The sequence below is a fragment of the Hippocampus zosterae genome, chromosome 10, assembly GCF_025434085.1.
Source record: "Hippocampus zosterae strain Florida chromosome 10, ASM2543408v3, whole genome shotgun sequence".
In the NCBI taxonomy this organism is placed as follows: domain Eukaryota; kingdom Metazoa; phylum Chordata; class Actinopteri; order Syngnathiformes; family Syngnathidae; genus Hippocampus; species Hippocampus zosterae.
Genome location: NC_067460.1, coordinates 3231360 through 3250434, shown reverse-complemented (window position 1 = coordinate 3250434; position 19075 = coordinate 3231360). Strand labels below are relative to the sequence as shown.

Here is a 19075-nt window from a genome sequence, read left to right as displayed (position 1 = left end):
ACGGGCTAGCTAGAAAGCTAACGCTAACACCTTTGTTTTGCTGGACACACTCCACATCAGTTTCAAAAAGCAATACAAACATCACTACTTGACTAACATCATTTGCAGCGATGTACGGTGAGCATGCAAGTTGTATTACTTACTTGAAATAAAAACGTACTCCAGCTCGGTTCCATTGCAACTCTTATGCTAAAACCTGCAGGAAACCAACGAGTCCTCAACAAAGCAGCCAGCTAAACATGGCCAGCAACTTCCTGCCATCCCGCGGGCTGGGTCAAATAAAATCAACCAGCTTGTCTGGATTTGACAAATAACGTTTCCGTTTTGACAATATTTTTTTCCACCCCAAAATTAAATTAGAATCATTTCATGTTCGAAAATTGTATCTATACGGCGACGAAAATTGTCGCCTTCATGAAAGTTAGAGTTTTATGTATGAAAAGTCTATAAATGAGAATAAAATCAATTCTACACCGTGTGCTTATGCATGTTTCAATGGCCTGAGCGTGTTAATGTTTGTTTGCACAATTATGAAAAATGGAAATTGAGCATTTGTAGGTCATTATAGAATTGGAGGAGGTTTACATCCCATCCATCAAATTAGAAGTAATTCACATCCAAAATACTTACTAAAATATGCAGTTTCTCAGTTAAAAAAAATCCTAAGATATAAGAATGCTTGAAAATAGTTTTTAAAATACCAAATAAGTCTGAAGTACCCCAAAAAATTCAAATTTTCTGCCCCGCCCCACATGACCAAACTGAATCACACATAAAACACTTGAAATAACATTTCAATTAATTTTTTTATATATATGATACATTTCATTGCTGTCTATTGTAACACTGGGAACATTTATTTCAATAAACTTAAGATTGTAAATGCCCCTCCGTGAGCCGTCACCTTACCGTGGTGGAGGGGTTTGTGTGTCCCAATGATCCTAGGAGCTAAGTTGTCTGGGGCTTTATGCCCCTGGCAGGGTCACCCATGGCAAACAGGTCCTAGGTGAGGGACCAGACAAAGCACGGTTCACAAAGCCCCTTATGAAAAATAAAATCGATGGTACTCAGTTTCCCTTGCCCGGACGCGGGTCACCTGGGCCCCCCTTCTTGAGCCAGGCCTGGAGGTGGGGCTCGTTAGCGAGCGCCTGGTGGCCGGGCCTACACCCACGGGGCCCGGCCGGGCTCAGCCCGAAGAGACAACGTGGGTCCCCCTTCTCATGGTCTAACCACCCATGGGAGGGATCAAAGGGGTCGGGTGCAATGCGAGCTGGGCGGCAGCCAAAGGCGGGCATCCTAGCGGGCCGATCCTGGGCTGCGGAAGCTAGCTCTTGGGACATGGAATGTCACCTCTCTGGCAGGGAAGGAGCCCGAGCTGGTGTGTGAGGAAGAGAAGTTCCGATTGGATATAGTCGGACTTGCCTCCACACACAGCCTGGTTTCTGGTACCAGTCCTCTCAAGAGGAGTTGGATTCTGTTCCACTCTGGAGTTGCTCACTGGTGAGAGGCGCAGAGCAGGTGTGGGCATGCTCATTGCCCCGCCGACTCAGTGCCTGTTCACACCGGTAGACGAGAGGGTTGCCTCCCTCTGCCTGCGGTGGGGAGACGGGTACTGACTGTTGTTTGTGCATATGAACCCAACAGCAGTTCATTGTACCCACACTTTTTGGACTCCTTGGAGGGTGTGCTGGAGAGTATTTCTGCTGGGGACTCCCTTGTTCTACTGGGGGACTTCAATGCTCACGTGGGCAATGACAGTGAGATCTAGAGGGGCGTGATTGGGAGGAACGGACCCCCTGATCAGAACTCGAGTGGTGTTTTGTTATTGGACTCGGTGTTCGCCGAGGCAAAAACCCGAGCGTGGGAAGAGTTTGGTGAGGCCATGGAAGCCGACTTCCGGACGGCTTCGAGGAAATTCTGGTCCACCATCCGACGTCTCAGGAGGGGGAAGCAGTGCACCACTAACACGGTGTACAGTGGGAATGGGGCACAGCTGACTTCGACTCGGGACGTTGTGAACCGGTGGGCAGAGTACTTTGAAGACCTCCTCAACTCCACCAACATGTCTTCCTTGGAGGAAGCAGAGTCTGAGGACCCTGGCGGGAGATCTTCTATCTCAGTGGTTGAAGTCACCGATGTGGTTAGAAAGCTCCTCGGTGGCAAGGCCCCGGGGGTGGATGAGATCCGCCCGGAGTTCCTCAAGGCTCTGGATGTTGTGCGGCTGTCCTGGTTGACACGCCTCTGCAACATCGCGTGGTCAACGGGGAGAGTGCCTCTGGATTGGCAGACCGTGGTGGTAGTCCCTCTTTTTAAAAAGGGGGACCGGAGGGTGTGTTCCAACTACAGAGGGATCACACTCCTCAGCCTCCCTGGTAAGGTCTACTAAGGGGTGCTGGGGAGGAGGGTCCGTCAGGAAGTCGAGCCTCAGATTGAGGAGGAGCAGTGTGGTTTTCATCCCGGCCGTGGAACAGTGGACCAGCTCTACACCTTTAGCAGGGTCCTCGAGGGTATGTGGGAATTCACCCAACCAATCTACATGTGTTTTGTGGACTTGGAGAAGGCGTTTGACCGTGTCCCTCGGGGAGTTCTGTGGGGGGTGCTTCGTGGGTATGGGGTACCGAACCCCCTGATACGGGCTGTTCGGTCACTATACCACCGATGTCAGAATTTGGTTCGCATTGCCGGTAGTACGTCGGAATCGTTTCCAGTGAGAGTAGGACTCAGCCGAGGCTGCCCTTTGTCGCCGATTCTGTTCATAACCTTTATGGACAGAATTTCTAGGCGCAGCCGAAGCGTTGAGGGTGTCCATTTTGGTGGCCTCAGTAGTGCTTTTTGCAGATAATGTGGTGCTGTTGGCTCCTTCAAACGGGGCTCTCCAACTCTCACTGGAGCGTTTCGCAGCCGAGTATGAAGCGGTTGGGATGAAAATCAGCACCTCCAAATCTGTAACCATGGTCCTCGGTCGGAAAACGGTGGAGTGCCCCCTCCGGGTCGGGGGGGAGATCTTGCCCCAAGTGGAGGAGTTCAAGTATCTTGGGGTCTTGTTCACGAGTGAGGGCAGGAGGGAGCGAGAGATCGACAGGCGGATCGGTGCAGCATGTGCTGTGATGCGGACGTTGTATCGGTCTGTCGTGGTGAAGAAGGAGCTGAGCCAAAGGGCGAAGCTCTCAATTTAACGGTCGATCTACGTTCCAACCCTCATCTATGGTCACGAGCTATGGGTCGTGACCGAAAGAACGAGATCCTGGATACAAGCGGCCGAAATGAGTTTTCTCTGCAGGGTGTCCGGGCTCTCCCTTAGAGATAAGGTGAGAAGCTCGGTCATTCGGGAGGGGCTCAGAGTCGAGCCGCTTCTCCTCCACATCGAGAGGAGCCAGATGAGGTGGCTTGGGCATCTGATTCAGATGCCTACTGAACGCCTCCCTGGTGAGGTGTTCCGGGCATGTCCCACCGGGAGGAGACCCAGAGGAAGACCCAGGTCACGCTGGAGAGACTATGTCACCCAGCTTGCCTGGGAACGCCTCGGGATCCCCCGGGGAGAGCTGGAAGAAGTAGCTAGGGAGAGGGAAGTCTGGGCTTCCCTGCTAAAGCTGTTGCCCCCACTACGCGGCCCCGGATAAGCGGTAGAAGATGGATGGATGGATAAGATTGTAAATGATCATTTTTATTCATGGTATGTGTGTCCTCAACATGCACACACCCTGTTACCATAACTTGTTTAGCATTGAAGAAGAAGAGGAAAGCAGTCAATCAGACGATACATTGGAATTGAGATCATCACACAATTTTCTGAATGGACAGAGCAAAGCTATGCCCTCTGTTCTATTTTGCAATTTTTTATGAAATAGCCTTGATTGAATGTCGAACTCTATCTCATGCAACCTGGACACCACAGGCATACGTTTGGGTCCCGATAAACAGTGTGAGAACAATCCAGTTTACGCATAATTGAGCCAAGCCCATGACACGAACAAAGACTTGAACTCCAGGAGGAGGTGTCGGAGTTTGGTAAAAGACTGAAAAGTCATGATTCTGGTGCTGACGAGTGTTTAGTTGACCCATGTGTGGTAGAAACACTAGAGCAGTGGTTCTTAATGTGGGTTCAATCGAACCCGAGGGGTTCAGTGAATTGGTTTCAGGGGTTCGACGGAGCCTCCGCCATGGAGGTTACACACCCGACTCAACATGTCATTTAGTAATGATACACCTGCTTGGCCATCACTGGCTGGTTCATCACACCTCTCTGGGGCTCCAGCAATTGACTCACATCTTTCCGGGCCGCCTTGATCTTAGCCTCCAACCGTCTTTTCCATGGTGGGTAATGTATCTCATGGTTTCTCTTATAGCCAAGCATCTCTAGGATCACTGATGCTCAAGCGTATATCAGCTCATTGGTTTCCATGATTGTTACGGTAGGGATCGCCCTCAGTTTGCATTCACACGCCATGAGACTTTCAGATGGTACTTCACATAGCCGTTGTAATCAGTTTCTAGGTTGCCCAGCTTTCATTCTCGCCATGATCTTAGCTTTCAGATCAGTTGCTGCCTCGCTCAGCATTTCATTCATTGGGGCTTGCCTCCCAATCTCATCATCTGCATTCATTGGGGCTTGTCTCCCAATCTCTGGTATGACCTCCTCACTGATCTGGCAGCCTGGGGTCCTGCACCATGGAACCTGCGTTGTACCTCATCAATCTCAAGTTGTGACAGCAGTTGCCGTTTGTGGATGTTGGAACACTGAGCTACTAGTTGTTTCGTGGTCAACCGTGACTGTGGGTTTCGAAGTAACCATTTAGTCCACATTCTCTGCATGCAACCCCTCTGACTCGGGTTGCTTGAGTAGTAGCATTGCAACAGAGCCATGTTATCGCATCTCGCCCATCTCCGCTTTGTTCCAGTAGCCCATTTTTCATCAAGGTGCTCTGGTTCCCCAGCACCTGACGGAGACCTTGTTTGGCCGGGCAACGTCTGAGTCGGCATGTTATTCGTTTGATTGTCTCTCATAATTGTATGAGGTAGGCCAGGGATGGGCAAACTATGACCCGCGGCCCAGATCCGGCCCGTTGGGCTTCATAATCCGGCCCGCCGAAGATGGGTTCAGAATACAGTACAAGGTTTGATGTGAATTCCCGCAATTTATTTCATTTTTACTTGCCAGTAGCAGCAGGTGGCGCTGTGACTTTATTTTGCAGTGCCTATACCGCGAAAGAATGAGAGAGAGAGAGAGAGAGAGAGAGAGAGAGAGAGAGAGAGAGCGAGAGAGAGAGCACTCTAGAGAGCAAGCCATTTCCAATTCAGTAATCGCTCTACTTCCACTGGTTGGATCGCAAGCCATCTGCAGCAATGTCAAAGAAAAGAAAAGTCGACAAAGTCGTGTTTAAGAAGGAAGGCCTAAATACTTTTTTACCGAAGTCTGATCAAAGGTTGTATGTCATAAACAGTAAATATTCCCTTCCCCGGACTTCTATAGAAAGGAATATCCTTCAACCGGAATAAAACCTGTACATTAACATTTTGAATACGATATTACGTGTTACCGGAAGTTGCGTAAGCGGAAATTCCACTACTCGTAACCCGGATGGAGGGGTAATGCCGCGGGACCTTAAATACACACAGCGCCCACCCAATGCGACGGAAAATACTGACGCTGAAACAAGTGTTCACTTCGCGTATTTCGATCATCAGATTCTAAACGACGACGTCTAAGTGAGTTTTTATTGCCGTGCGTTTTACTGTAATTGTCAGTGATTTTAACTTTATTCACTTACGTCCTGTAGAACGCAGCACTAGCTTAAAAAGCAGCACCCACTCGGCACGACCGAAGAAACGTGTTCACTTCGCCGTTGTCATTCATCAGTTTCGAAACAAAGACGTGTAAGTGACTTTTTATTGGCGTGCGTTTTCCTGTAATTGCGAACGATTTTAACTTTATTCACTTACGTCGTGTAGATCATCGCATCGAAACGTAGAAGAACTGTAACGACTGGAGCGGAGCGAGTGAAATGCATCCGTTTGAGCGAGGCTGGAGACAAAGTTAAAAACATCCAGCAGACACCTGGATTCGGAAAGACGCAAATCTACGAAACTTTGAAAAACAAGACATTGAAGTGTAATTTGGAATTCCCTCTCTATTCCTGTAGGTGGCCTTAGAATGTCCACTTGGCGTCAGTAACACGATTCTATTCTATATTTGCTGGTCAGGGAGAATCCAGTTTCAGCAGTGTGTGCAATCCTATAATAAGGTAAAGTGGCTGTTGTCGTCCATCACCAACAGCACTGGTCAAGATCTCCTTTTTTAGGACTGAAGTAAACTAGTAGATTGAAAACCGCAGCTGGTGCACAAAGCCATGACATCAGCCCCTTGCCAGGTATAAAAGATACGCGCCTGACAGGGGAGGGGGGCTTTTTTACATCCATGCCTTGGGCCACTCAACTTTTTGGAAAGACTTCACTCTGACATTGGTTGAATAAAATCTTTTCCCAATCAGCCGTGGTCCCTGAAGTGCTCATTCGTCGGGAAACAGCCACCGACCACCGAGTGTTTTTTGAAGACCAGCGAAGCAGCAAAAACCATATACCACATTTTTGGCGTCACGAACAGGATTCGTGTTCTGCAGGGGACCGTCCCGTCCGCTCTCTCCGCGAGCATCCAGCGGCCAGCCGACGACCTGTTTTGAGGTGAGTTGCTTGCACTCAAAGTCGCCGCAGCATGCTCGCTCTTGGAAAGGGGGGGAGGGAGCGTTGTCCCCCGCACGGAGGACAGTTAAACGGATCTGATGGGGCCACGGCGGGCTCCAGGGAAAGTTGTCTCTCCTAGTCAAAAGCCGTCATAATGCGACTTTTGAAGGGGGAGTGGCCCCAAATAGAGACAGCGAAAGAAAAGTAAAATAAAAACAGGAAAAATAAATAAAAAACAATAAATAAAAAGGGAACAGTAACAAAACGTTTTGGGAATTGTATGCATGACATGTCTGGTGAGAATGATAAACGAGAAGAAATAAACGCTCCAGGGAGGGCGAATGTGAAACAGGACAGATTGACGTGAACAACGCTGGTCGGCTGTCACGAGAAGAGAATAGTAGGAAGTCCCATAAAACGTGGACGTGGAAATTAGTCGTTTCAGTGGTCCCGCGGAGGATCGAAATTTTAGCTGTGTGATTGTGGCGGAAACACGGGTACGATTGAACTATGCTGCGACAAGATACGAGTGAATCCACACGGGCCAGGGGCTATAGCCGAGATGTCCGGTGGGAGCCTAGTCTCTGCCAAAGTCCAGCGCAAAAGGGAGGTTGCGTCGACCGCGTTTGGCTAATAGGAACGAGCGCAACTTTGGCATCCGTACCGTGAAGTGTGAGAGTGGATGAAGGAAATATGACCTGTGGGCCGAAGAGAATGATGCGCGCGAAGCCACGTCGTTTGGGCACTGATCGAATTAGAGGTGTATGTGAGTTATAAGGCTTGTCAATTTAAATGCTGGTGTAAGAGGCCCCCAGGTAAAACGAAGGACTGGCGGTTTTTGAATATTGATTAAGCTGATACGATCTGCTTGCGGTTCGATTCCTCTATGGGGACGTGTCATAATAGCATACACATCTGTCAAAGTTTGATAAATTTGAGCCTGTACAGACCGCGTTTGGGAAATAGGTGCTGGACGGCATTGTGTGTGTAGAGAAAATCCCTCTGTGTGAAAAAGGGAAAACGTGGCAATGAGGCCTCTGGAGTGCAAGGATTGGTATACCTGGGGAAAAAAGTATTTTGTGTGCACACTTAAGTTAAATTCTGCAGAAAATAAAGGGGAAAATATAAAGCGCTATTAGAAACGAAACGAAACGAAAGTTAAGTAAGACGTGCGTATTTGTCAGTGCATATCTGCACTGTTAAACACCAAACTGCATAGCCGCAGTTGGCAAACAGCAAAACGTGGAATGGATTTCAATCCTGTTCTCTCTTCTTTGTTTGTGAGTGTCTGTGCGTGCAGAGACGTGTGGGATCCCTGTGTGTGTGTGTGTGTGTGTGTGTGTGTGTGTGTGTAAGTGTGTATGTGTGTAAGTGTGTATGTGTGTATGTGTGTATGTGTGTATGCGTGTGTGTATGTGTGTATGTGTGTGTGAATGTGTGTATGTGTGTATGTGTGTGTGTGTGTATGTGTGTATGTGTGTATGTGTGTATGTGTATGTGTGTGTGTATGTGTGTATGTGTGTATGTGTGTATGTGTGTATGTGTGTATGTGTGTATGTGTGTATGTGTGTGTGTGTGTGTGTGTGTGTGAGTGTACCCATGGGTGTGTGTAGGTGAGCGTGCGTGTGTGCGCGTGTGCGCGATCGTGAGTAAGTGTGTGTGTGTGCTCTTGAGTGCGAGTGAGTGAGCGTGCTTGTAGAAGAAACGAATGGAATGGATAGGATAGTGTGCTTCTCGGTGCTCTGGGGCGCGTGCCCGCCTGCGGTGCCCGCTCGGGGAGGGGAATCTGGCTTCGGGGGCGGGACAGGGAGTGGCCAACCTGTACCTGCCCACCGTGTTTCAAGGCTAGGCACTCCCCGTGTGGGTGACGTGGGGCGGGGCGTGGGGCCAGAGTTGTGCCCATTTTGGGGCCTACCTTGCTGGTAGCGAGAAAATGTGACAGGATGATGGGGGACGGCATGCTGAAGGAGCAAAAGAATGCATGACCAACTGTGGAGGTCCTGAGGTAACTGAAACCCAGGAGAATTAATGTGCCACAGCTGTCTAACAAGAAACAAGAAGCACGGGAATGCTACCTAACAACACTAATATAGATGTGCATGTATGCATCTCAAGAAAGAGTGTGGCCCCTCATAAATAATACGAGGGTCAGCTGGCGCCCCCTAGACCCTCTGGGAGCAATGAGAAATTGGAGTTGCAGAAAAGCCCGACTTGTTAATTTAAATTAAAGACAGAATGATAAAATTAAAAACCAATTATTGATATTGCTCTCTGGGGCTCTCCTCAATACTTCTGATTTTCTGTTTACATAAAAAAAAACCTGAGAACAGGGATTGCATAGCAGACTGACTATAGACTGATCATCATAAACTTGTGAACAATTGTTTTTCAAACAAGGTGTCATCTCCAACATAAGTTGAGTGCGGGTACAGAAATAGCGCGGACGGAATACACCGGATCGAATATCAATTGAGACAGCCGGTCTTAAGGGGTCCATCTGAGGTTGGCAAAATCGTATGTGCATTGTTTAATTGATATTGTTATCTGCAATCAAAAAAAAAAAAATGGGGGAAAGGAACTATGCTAGTCCAATGGTGACCACCCCCATCGAGGTAGTGCGGAGAAACTACCCGCTCATTAAGGGGGTTAAAGAAATATCCAAAAAATGGAATAAAAGATGGCCTGACATCGAGAGGCCTTGGCCGGTGGAAGGGACTTTTAACAGGGAAGTAGTTGAGACTATACGTGTACTAGTATCAGCTGATCGAGGGGCAGAACGTCACATTAAACAAGCTCCGAGAGATGGCCCACCGGAATCAACTCGCACAAAGCAAGACACCAGAGGGGGTCAGTGAGTCTGTGACGCTTTCCCAGCTGCAAGGGGAGCTGGTGGGCGTGCAGAGCTCCCTGTTCTCTTTGGGCCTGGAGCTGGAGGCCAGCCAGAGGAGTCTCAGTCAGAGTCAGAGACAAGATGACGATCTGGCCCGCTTCAAAGACAGACTGAATGCTGAACTCCAGGAGGCGCTGCAGCATAAGGAAGAGACTGAAAAACACAATCAGGACCTGCGTTGCGCACTTCAGAAAACCCGCGCCGAGCTCAGGGCTAAGGAAGAAGCTCTGAAGGAAGTCGAGGCCGAGAGGCTCTCCGCGGCGCAAGAAAAAGACATGAGCATTGCACAGCTCAATCACTCTCTGCGGGAGAAGGAGCGACAGTTACAGGAGTACTCACAAATGTTCGAGACACCAGAAAGTCCCAAACCAAGAGATGCACTTGTTGAGAAATTAAGAGAGCGAATTAAAGACAGAGACAGAGCTTTGGAGCGCACCATCGATGACAAGTTCCGCTGCCTGGATGAACGTGAGGGTCAAGTGAGGACACTGCAGCTGGCGCTACGGGAAAAAGACCGAGACCTGGACAGGCTCCGCTGCATCCTGTCTAACAACGAGGAGACCATCACGAGTCTCGATGCTCTGGTGCAAAGGAAAGAGCTGGAGCTGGAGCAGGCGGCCGAAGCCTACAGAAACCTTCAGTGGCTGAAACAGGCCAGTGAAGAAAAGGAGAGCAGAACTTTCAGGGAGAAGGACGCCATCATTGGCCAGCTGCAAGCAGCGCTGCAGGCTCGCGGCAAGGAGATACAGGATCTGACGGCGACCCTGGTCGCCAGAGTTCAGGCCGGCCCCACCGAGGTGGTGGAGGAGCTGAAGGCTCGGCTCCAGCTGAAGGAGAAGCTCTTCCAGGAGCTGCTGTCAGACCGCAACCACCAATCGATTGAACACCAAACGCGGCTTTCGGACTTGCTCAACACCCTCGCTGACAAAGACCAGTACCTGCAGGACAATTCGTACAGGCTGTCCTTGGTTATAAGCGAGCGCACAGGTCAGCTGCAGGAGGTGCGCAGGCAGCTGTCCAAGAGAGAGCAGGAACTGTGCGAGCTGAGGCGGGACAAAGAGAGGCAGACGGCCGCAGACGTGCAACACCTGCAAGGTCTTCTCCGAGAGAAAGAAGCCTTTTTTAAGGAGATGATGCAGAACTAAGAGGAAGTCATGATGCGGCCGCCGTCTCCAGAGAGTGAAGAAGACGTGAAGGCCCTTTGGGAAGAGCTGCAGTTAATGCTTAAGAAGGAGAGGGAAGCCCAGAAAGAACTCTCTGCTCTGCGTTCGTCTTTGGCTGCCCAGCAAGCAAAGGGAGCAGCAACAGCAAGTACCGAGCATGTGCTGGAGCAGCTCGTCTTGGAGTACCGTCAGCTGAATGGTGCCCTGAGGACCGAGAAGAGACTCTACCAGAATCTCATTCACACCAATAGCGACAGCTCGGACAAGGTCTTGGCCCTCCACACTCAGCTGGACTCGGTTCCGGCACTCCGCGGGCAACTGGAGGAGGTCCTGACCCGGATTCAGAACATGGCCCTGGACCTGGAAAGGGCCACCAAAAGGCAGCGTGACTTAGGAGATGTCAGCACCGAAGAGGACGAGGGGGATGATGAAGACGGCAGCAGCAACGACTTCACCGACAGCATAGAGGACGACAAGAAAGTTCCACCTGCGAGTTTGCCTTTCACCCAGCCTCAAGCGGCCCGTGGGCATGAAGGAGAGTCTGCATTCCTGACGACTCGCACGCAGAGCGTTGAACTGGAGCTAAAAGAAATACAGTCGCAGCTCGAGCGGGAGGGATTCACCTCGGTGACCCAGATGAGGAGCACACTGCAGAGGCTTTGGAAGGAGAACCGCTTCCTAAAAGAACGTCAAGTGGGGACGAACCACAGGAGTCTTGACCGGGGTGAGGAGGAGGACGATACTGAGGAGGAGGACTACATGGAAGATGATGAACTGGGGGCGACGTCTTGCGTGGCTGTCAAGGGTCCGAGTGAGCGTTCGGCTCGGCTTTGGTTGGAGACCCGAGAGCTGCGGGAGAGGCTGATCGTGTCTGAAGCCACCGTTCATGCTCAGGCCGAGCAGCTGAAGGACTACAGGGACCTGCTCACCGAGACGTCCGTGCAGCAGGCCAGTAAGCAGGTGCAAGTGGATCTACAGGATTTGGGCTATGAGACTTGTGGACGCAGTGAAAATGAAGCTGAGAGGGACGATGCCAGCAGCCCAGAGTTTGATGACCTCGAGATGTGCACGTCACTGTCTCATCAGCAGGAGGATAGCGTGGGAGGGGACTGGTACAAGGCCAGTAGAACCGGGACTAACGGAGATGCATGCGATGGAACCGGGGAGGAGTCGGCTTTACATCACCTGGTCCAGGATCTGCGCTCCCAGCTAACCCGCTGCCACAAAGTCATCCGCGGGCTTCAGATGCGTGTTCGCTCCCTGTCGGCCACAAGCGACTACGCCTCGAGCCTTGAGCGCACGCCGCGCAAGGTAAACTGGGCCTTCGAGATGTCACCCGCCCAAGAGGGCGTAGAGGAAGATGAAGGCTGGGTGTCCGACACCCAGGCGACTTTGCCTGCGTCCAAACCCAGTCGCGAGCTGCAGGAGCTGATGGCACGAGTGGCCACCTTGGAGGCCCAATTGAGCAGCTCCAAGTTGGAGGGGAAGTGCGAAGCAGAGCAGGGGAAATGTGCCACATGGCCTGGAAAGTACAACTCTCTCATCCAGGCCCAAGCTCGTGAGCTCTCCCACCTGAGGCAGAGGATGAGAGAGGGTGAAGGAGTCTCCCATATCCTCACACAGCATCTGGCTGACACCACCAAGGCTTTTGAGGAGCTGCTGCGGGCCAACGATGTTGACTACTACATGGGGCAGAGCTTTCGAGAGCAGCTTTCACAAAGCACCGCGCTAGCTCAGAGACTGCTCATCAAGCTGACTGGACGAGTGGAAAGCCCCGTTGACAAGACAGGCCACGAGTTGCTGGCCATGCAGCTTAGCAAGGAGCTTCAGCAGAAAGACCAAATCATCGAGTCTCTGCACAACAAGCTGCAGCATCGCCCTGAGACGCCATCCAGCTGCCAAGCCCTCTCGGAGACCACCGACCCATCAGACAGGACTTCCTTGGTGTCCGACGAGTGTCAAACCAACGAAGACCTGGATCTGTGCTCCGAGTTAGACGCCGGAGACTATCGGGACCAGGATGAGCAGCGACAATCCGAACCGGATGCCCATTCATCGATCCCTCCTCCTTCTCGTGGACACCTCCAATCATCTTTCAGCTGTCCGGGAATGCTTTTCTCAGCCTCTGGGGGTTTAACCGCTCCGTCCTTGAAAGGCTACAGCCAGCTACCTCATCATGCCTTTCCGCAGTACCAGCTGGGCGGCATTCCCGAGGGTCACTCACTAAAGTCGGGCTCGGGGCCCAATTTAATTGAAGAGCACCTACGGGAGGTGCGATGTCTTCGCCAGCGTCTGGAAGAGTCCATTCGGACCAACGAAAGGCTCCGACAGCAGCTGGAGGAAAAATTAGCAAACCCTGGGCGCGACGGAGGAGCAGCTACAAACATCTATATTCAAGGGTTGGACACAGTCACACATCTGTCGAATGAAATCCGAGTCCTGACAGACGAGAACTTGAATCTGCAGTCCCGTCTACAGGCCAGCACAGACTTGTGCGAGGAGCTGATCGAAGCACGCGCCCGCCTCAAGCAAGCCGAACTGGAAGCTGAGCAGTGGAAGGAGGAGTTGAGACGACTTCAGACACACAGTGAGGAGCAGGGATGGCAGATTCTCGCCTTGAGGCAAGCCGGTCAGGAGAGAATCAACAGAGCGCAGCACGAGGCGTCTCTACTGCAGCAGCAGTTGTGTGAGAGCAGAGACCTCATCCACTCCCTGCAGAACGAACTGCACGTCTACGATCGCGTGTGCTCCAGCTTCAAATCCAACAAAGGCTTCCTGTGCGAAGCTCCTGGCCTGCCCGCGGAGTCGGCGGAGCTACTGAGCGAGGTGAGGAGTCTGCGGGCCCAGCTGCAGAGCAGCATCCAGGAGAATAGCGCCTTCAAGCAGCTGGAGCTCCACAAGCAGCTGGAGCAAAAACTGGGCGCCGGCTCCCCTCGCACGCCGTCCCTGTCGGCCTTCGGCGCCAGCCCTCAGAGAGAAAACGTCTACAGGCGACAGCTGCTGCACGACCCGGCCCCTTCTCCACCTGTCAGGGACATTGGTCTCTTTAACTGTGGATCTCCCTGCCCCCCTACTCGGACCTGGATGACAACCATAGCGCCGCCAACGACCCCCTCGACCCGCACGCTGAGCTGGAAGGCGACGCCCCCGATGGCTCGTTCGCCAACCGTTATGGCCGCCACGCCGTCGGTCACGTGGATGACTAACTCTCTCCAGCAACAAGTCCTTGAAGGTCGCAGCATCGTGCAGCGCATGGAGGCAGCGTTGCGCCCGCGCCTGCGCTCTCCTCCACCGTTAGGAGCCGCCCAGAAACAAAACAATGAGCAGCTCTTGGATTAAGGCAATGTCCCGAGTCTCTTGTCCAACACGAAGACCCTGAGGCAGATTCTGGAGGAGGCGGCGTCCCTGCTGAAGATGTTCTGGAGGGCGGCGCTGCCCAGCGCCGACGCCGCCACGCCGAACCTGAAGAAGGAGCAGTCGATGCAAGAGGAGATCTTGTCCCTCAAGCTGCGCGTGTCTGAGCAGGAGGAGGTACTGAAGGGGACGATTCAAAGACTGAGGAGCACCAGTCGCACCAAGGAGAGCATGGAGCATTTCATCGTGAACCAGCTGTCAAGGACTCGGGATGTTTTGAAGAAAGCAAGGACAAACTTGGAGAAGAACGAGATGAGAATTTCCTCTCTAAGCTCCTCGTCTTCCGCTCCCTACGCCGCTGAGGAGCCAGGAGGTGGTGCCAGAGAGCAACCTGCTAATGTCCGGGGCTTGACGACTGACGGAGTCAAAGCCAACCAGCACTCTGCTGCCAGGAAGCGCACCAGCCGATGCTTGCTTTAGACCCCGAACAACCGGACTCAATGCTACGGACCTCCACATTTAAAAACACTAAGACCTCCTCAGTCCCCTAAACCTCTGTCTTCAACCAGGCCTTACCAAACTCCCTTCAGCGTCCCCAAACTCCTCAAAAGCGCAGTCAGTGTTATTCTTTGAGTGGAGCTGTCAGCAATGTGTATGAAAGAAGGCGTGTGAAACATGTCCCTGGTGGTTGCAGTGACAAGCCGGATTGGAACGGCTTGAAGACGCCCCCGAAACGTCGTCTTCCGAGAACATGTGGAGGGGCAAAGGGTTTTTTCTGCACGTAAAAAGGCAGAAACAAGAAGAAGCACAAGAGAGACTCGAAGCAAATACTAAAGACACGGTTCAGCCAGGAGACAAGGTGTATGTGAAAGTGTTCCGCCGCAAGTGGTACAACGAAAGACGGCAGGGGCCATTTGAAGTTGTCCGCTGTACCGGAACAGCGGTGCAAGTGAAAGGGTCGCCAACTTGGTACCATCTGACACACTGCGCCAAGGTGCCCAAAGATGAAGAACCCCAAAGAGGGAGGCGCGGCTGCGAGAACTCCGAACAACTGCCAGAACAAGAGTCGCCCAGGGGCCCAGATCGGGAGGAAGACGGGCAAGGTCGATCTGTGGTGGATAACGTGTCTGCTGTATCTGTTCCTGAGGACATCGGGGGCGACACAGCCGACGATCGAGGAAGCCAACAGTTCGACAATGTCAATCTTGACGACGCGCCCTCCCCAGATGCAGGTGACTCTCCCCAACACAGCGACACCGAGCCAACTACCACCGGAGATGGTGTCCCCAATGGACACGGTCACCCAACAGGACCCAGTGACGGACGCCCAGTCCGCCACAGAGTCCGGCCGGAGCGTTACATTGAGCAATGTTGAGGGAGTGTTGGGAAGAGCTGTCATACTGCCATGTAGTTGCGCCAGGGCAGGAAGGTCCCTGTGCAGACACACCGCCAAATGGGAAGACAACACCGGTAACATCCTTGCCCTGGCCCAGCGAACACATGTGGACAATGTACTGTTACTAAATACATATAGGCGATTTGAGGTGTTAGGAGATTGCGCTCTATTTCTGACAAAAATTGGCATGAGTGATTTCGGAAACTATACGTGTACCTGTTTCAAAATGGGAGTGGGAACATCGGCGTAGCGCCACTTCCTTGGGTTTTTATTTTCCTTTTTGTGTGATGTGTTGCATGATTCCACTGGAATGTGATCCACCGTATGTTGTTGCCCGGCCCGCGACCAGTTTACCATCGTTATTGTGTCAAAGTTGCATGTGGTTTGCGTTGAGTGCCATTGTCATCACGCGATATGGGCAGGAGTTCTTATTCGTTCCAGAACCTCTGGATGCTGACCGGGGCCGTGCAAGGGACTCTATGGACAGTGACCTGGACATAAGGACTTTGTATGGACAGCAGGCCCTGGGCAGTGATACCCAGCACGTTCTATCGCTGAAGATTCGGGGAATGGACTCTGCCTCGGCACGCACTTACACATGAAGAAGGGGGCGACATTTAGGGGGCTTGTTTTGATAGCATGTTCTGATACCTCATTACTATATACCTCATTGTTTATTCCAATATTTTTACCTCATTTTGTTACCTGCTGGCCGGCTGATCATGTGACGGTACAATTTCACTGTTTGGTGATAAGGGGACATGTCATTCCATTTTCACACTGTTTGGTGAGCTCATACTGTTTTGTGGATTGTAATGTGCCAGGGCTCCTTACACCTGGTTGACACCAGGTGAAGGGAACCACTGGGGATGGTAGAAAGGGCCTTCCTCTTTTTCCTTGTCATTAGACTGGCGAGGTTTTTTTCTTGAGGAGGGGCCGGCAGATTTTTGGGGCTTCTAACGGGCCACACCAAATTCATTACTTCGCAATTTGTCACCGTTGTAAGGATATTACCTAAGGTGGGTGGTATCGTCATTTGAATTATGCGGACTTCAATTTTCTTTGCTTGTGGTTCCTGAGAGGCCTCAGATTGTTGTCAGGGAGCAATTGGCTAACTAAATAGTTTGAGCTTTCCTAGTTAAAATAACCTTAAGTAGCATGCCTTGAGCGTGATTTAGGCTGAAGATTTTGGGCCAAATTGTAGACGTGAGCATATATAAAATTCGGTTGGGGAAGGATGTTTGGACCTTTACCGATGTTATCTTTTGTTAGACCGTTTCCGGGACTATTACTTTGTCCCGGAAGGGGGGAATGAAGTGTAATTTGGAATTCCCTCTCTATTCCTGTAGGTGGCCTTAGAATGTCCACTTGGCGTCAGTAACACGATTCTATTCTATATTTGCTGGTCAGGGAGAATCCAGTTTCAGCAGTGTGTGCAATCCTATAATAAGGTAAAGTGGCTGTTGTCGTCCATCACCAACAGCACTGGTCAAGATCTCCTTTTTTAGGACTGAAGTAAACTAGTAGATTGAAAACCGCAGCTGGTGCACAAAGCCATGACATCAGCCCCTTGCCAGGTATAAAAGATACGGACCTGACAGGGGAGGGGGGCTTTTTTACATCCATGCCTTGGGCCACTCAACTTTTTGGAAAGACTTCACTCTGACATTGGTTGAATAAAATCTTTTCCCAATCAGCCGTGGTCCCTGAAGTGCTCATTCGTCGGGAAACAGCCACCGACCACCAAGTGTTTTTTGAAGACCAGCGAAGCAGCAAAAACCATATACCACAACATCCATGCAACTCCTGATGACAAGCCACCATCCAGCAAGAATGCAAAAAGAATGCATCCAACAAAACAATCCAAAATACATAAACAATCCAAAATACACAAAATACATTTTTTTCCCAAGACAGAAAAAAATAAACATTAAAATACTGTATGTATTTTACTGTTTGATTTTTTTGGGATACACCTGTATTGCAGTTTTTGTTATATAAACAGTTTTTGGACAGTATATTTTTGTATTTTATTGATTGTGTTGTTACACGTGCATTTTGTCAACATACTTGCAGGTTCATAAAGGAATATGTACCATGCTCATTTCCCAAGTGAGAAATTTCTGTTATCAGGACAAGGTCAGCGCAAACACGAGTCCGGACTAGAGAATATTTACTGTATGCTAAGAAACTGTTGCGGTTTTAAAAGAATACAACATCAGCCGTCACTTTTCCACTAAACATGCTAATTACGCCAACAACCTTTCAACACAAGAACGTACAGCCACCACTGACAGGTTGCTAGCAAGTTTGCAGGCTAAACAAAACACCTTTACTCAATCAACTTCCATCCAAGAAGCAAGCATGATGACAAGTTTTTTACTGGCATTCAAACTAGCAAGAGCCAGCAAGCCTTTCACAGGTCACTGACTCGCCGGATTCAAGTAATTGACGAACACTTAACGAGCAAGCTAAACAAAAAAAGCGGCGAGATTTTCATTATATTCTTTGGCACTGGACGAAAGCAACGATGTTAAGGACACTGCTGAAATCTTAATTTTTATCAGAGGGATTAATGAGAATTTCGAGATTACGGAGGAGTTTTTGGATATGGAATCCCTGAAAGGAAAAACACGAGGAGAGGATTTATTTAACAGGGTGTCAGCGGTCATACAGAAGCACAAATTACCTGGGAGAACGCTCACCAACGTTACCACAGACGGATCACCGAATCTGACCGGAAAAAATATCTGGATGCTGAAGAGAGTTCAGGACAGGGTGGAAGAGTACAACCCTGAGCAGGAGGTAATTTTCCTACACTGCATAATTTCTCAAGAATCACTGTGTAAATCCGTGCTGCAGCTTGACCACGTAGTGAAGCCAGTCGTGAAACTTGTCAATTTTATTTGAGCGAGGGGACTTCACCATCGTCAATTTATTCAATTCTTTGAAGAAGCTGACGCTGATCGCACGGATTTATTGTACCATTCTAATTTCCGCTGGTTAAGTTGGGGAAAGTATGTCAACGTGTGTGCGAGCTCAAACGGGAGATTTTTTCATTTTTAGAGCAATTTGACTGAAGCGGTACACAAAAGAGAATGAGGCCAGACGAATAAAAAGGCTGTTCGCAACACAACCTGCGAAAGTGTACGCTCATTGGCAGGGTCCTAACAACACAGCTGACCCACCAAGACTGGAAAGGCATATGGGAGAAGGAGGTTGCACATAACAGGAGTGCACAATGGCTGGTGATCCTTAGAGAGGAGCACAGCAACCTCCCTGAACAGAACCCAGTTACCATAACAGTGGCAGACATACAGGAAAGAGTCTCAGATATGAAGAACTGGACAGCACCAGGCCCGGTGGTCCACACCTACTGGCTAAAGAAACTCACAGCACTCCATGAGCGCCGAGCAGCACAAATGAACCAGCTGCTGAGGGATGGGACTCACCCAGGATGGCTAACCGAAGGGCGAACGATCCTGATCATGAAGGGTCCCTCAAAGGGTGCAGTCCCATCCAACTATCGGCCAATAACCTGTCTCTCCACAACATGGAAGCTCATGTCAGGCATCATTGCGACTAAGATAAGTG

General features: G+C 50.5%; 3 protein-coding genes across 6 annotated transcripts in view; 1 reads left to right on the top strand and 2 right to left on the bottom strand.

Moving 5' to 3' along the window:
- Nucleotides 1-291, bottom strand: part of LOC127609182 (vascular endothelial zinc finger 1-like) — a 29686-nt gene extending 29395 nt beyond the window's left edge. For all 4 annotated transcript variants that reach the window (XM_052078966.1, XM_052078968.1, XM_052078967.1 and 1 more), the window contains exon 1: nucleotides 144-291. In XM_052078966.1, the coding sequence (XP_051934926.1) occupies nucleotides 144-176 (33 nt within the window). In that variant the 5' untranslated portion in view covers nucleotides 177-291. The remainder of the gene's footprint in view (nucleotides 1-143) is intronic.
- LOC127609250 (uncharacterized) overlaps nucleotides 1-19075 on the bottom strand; it is a 215409-nt gene that overhangs the window by 87292 nt on the left and 109042 nt on the right. The window lies entirely within an intron of this gene.
- On the top strand, nucleotides 1527-14870 carry LOC127608518 (myomegalin-like). The gene is given in 4 exon segments (XM_052077636.1): nucleotides 1527-1565; nucleotides 9433-13792; nucleotides 13795-13933; nucleotides 13935-14870. Coding segments are annotated over 4 exon segments (5169 nt in total). The 3' UTR covers nucleotides 14566-14870.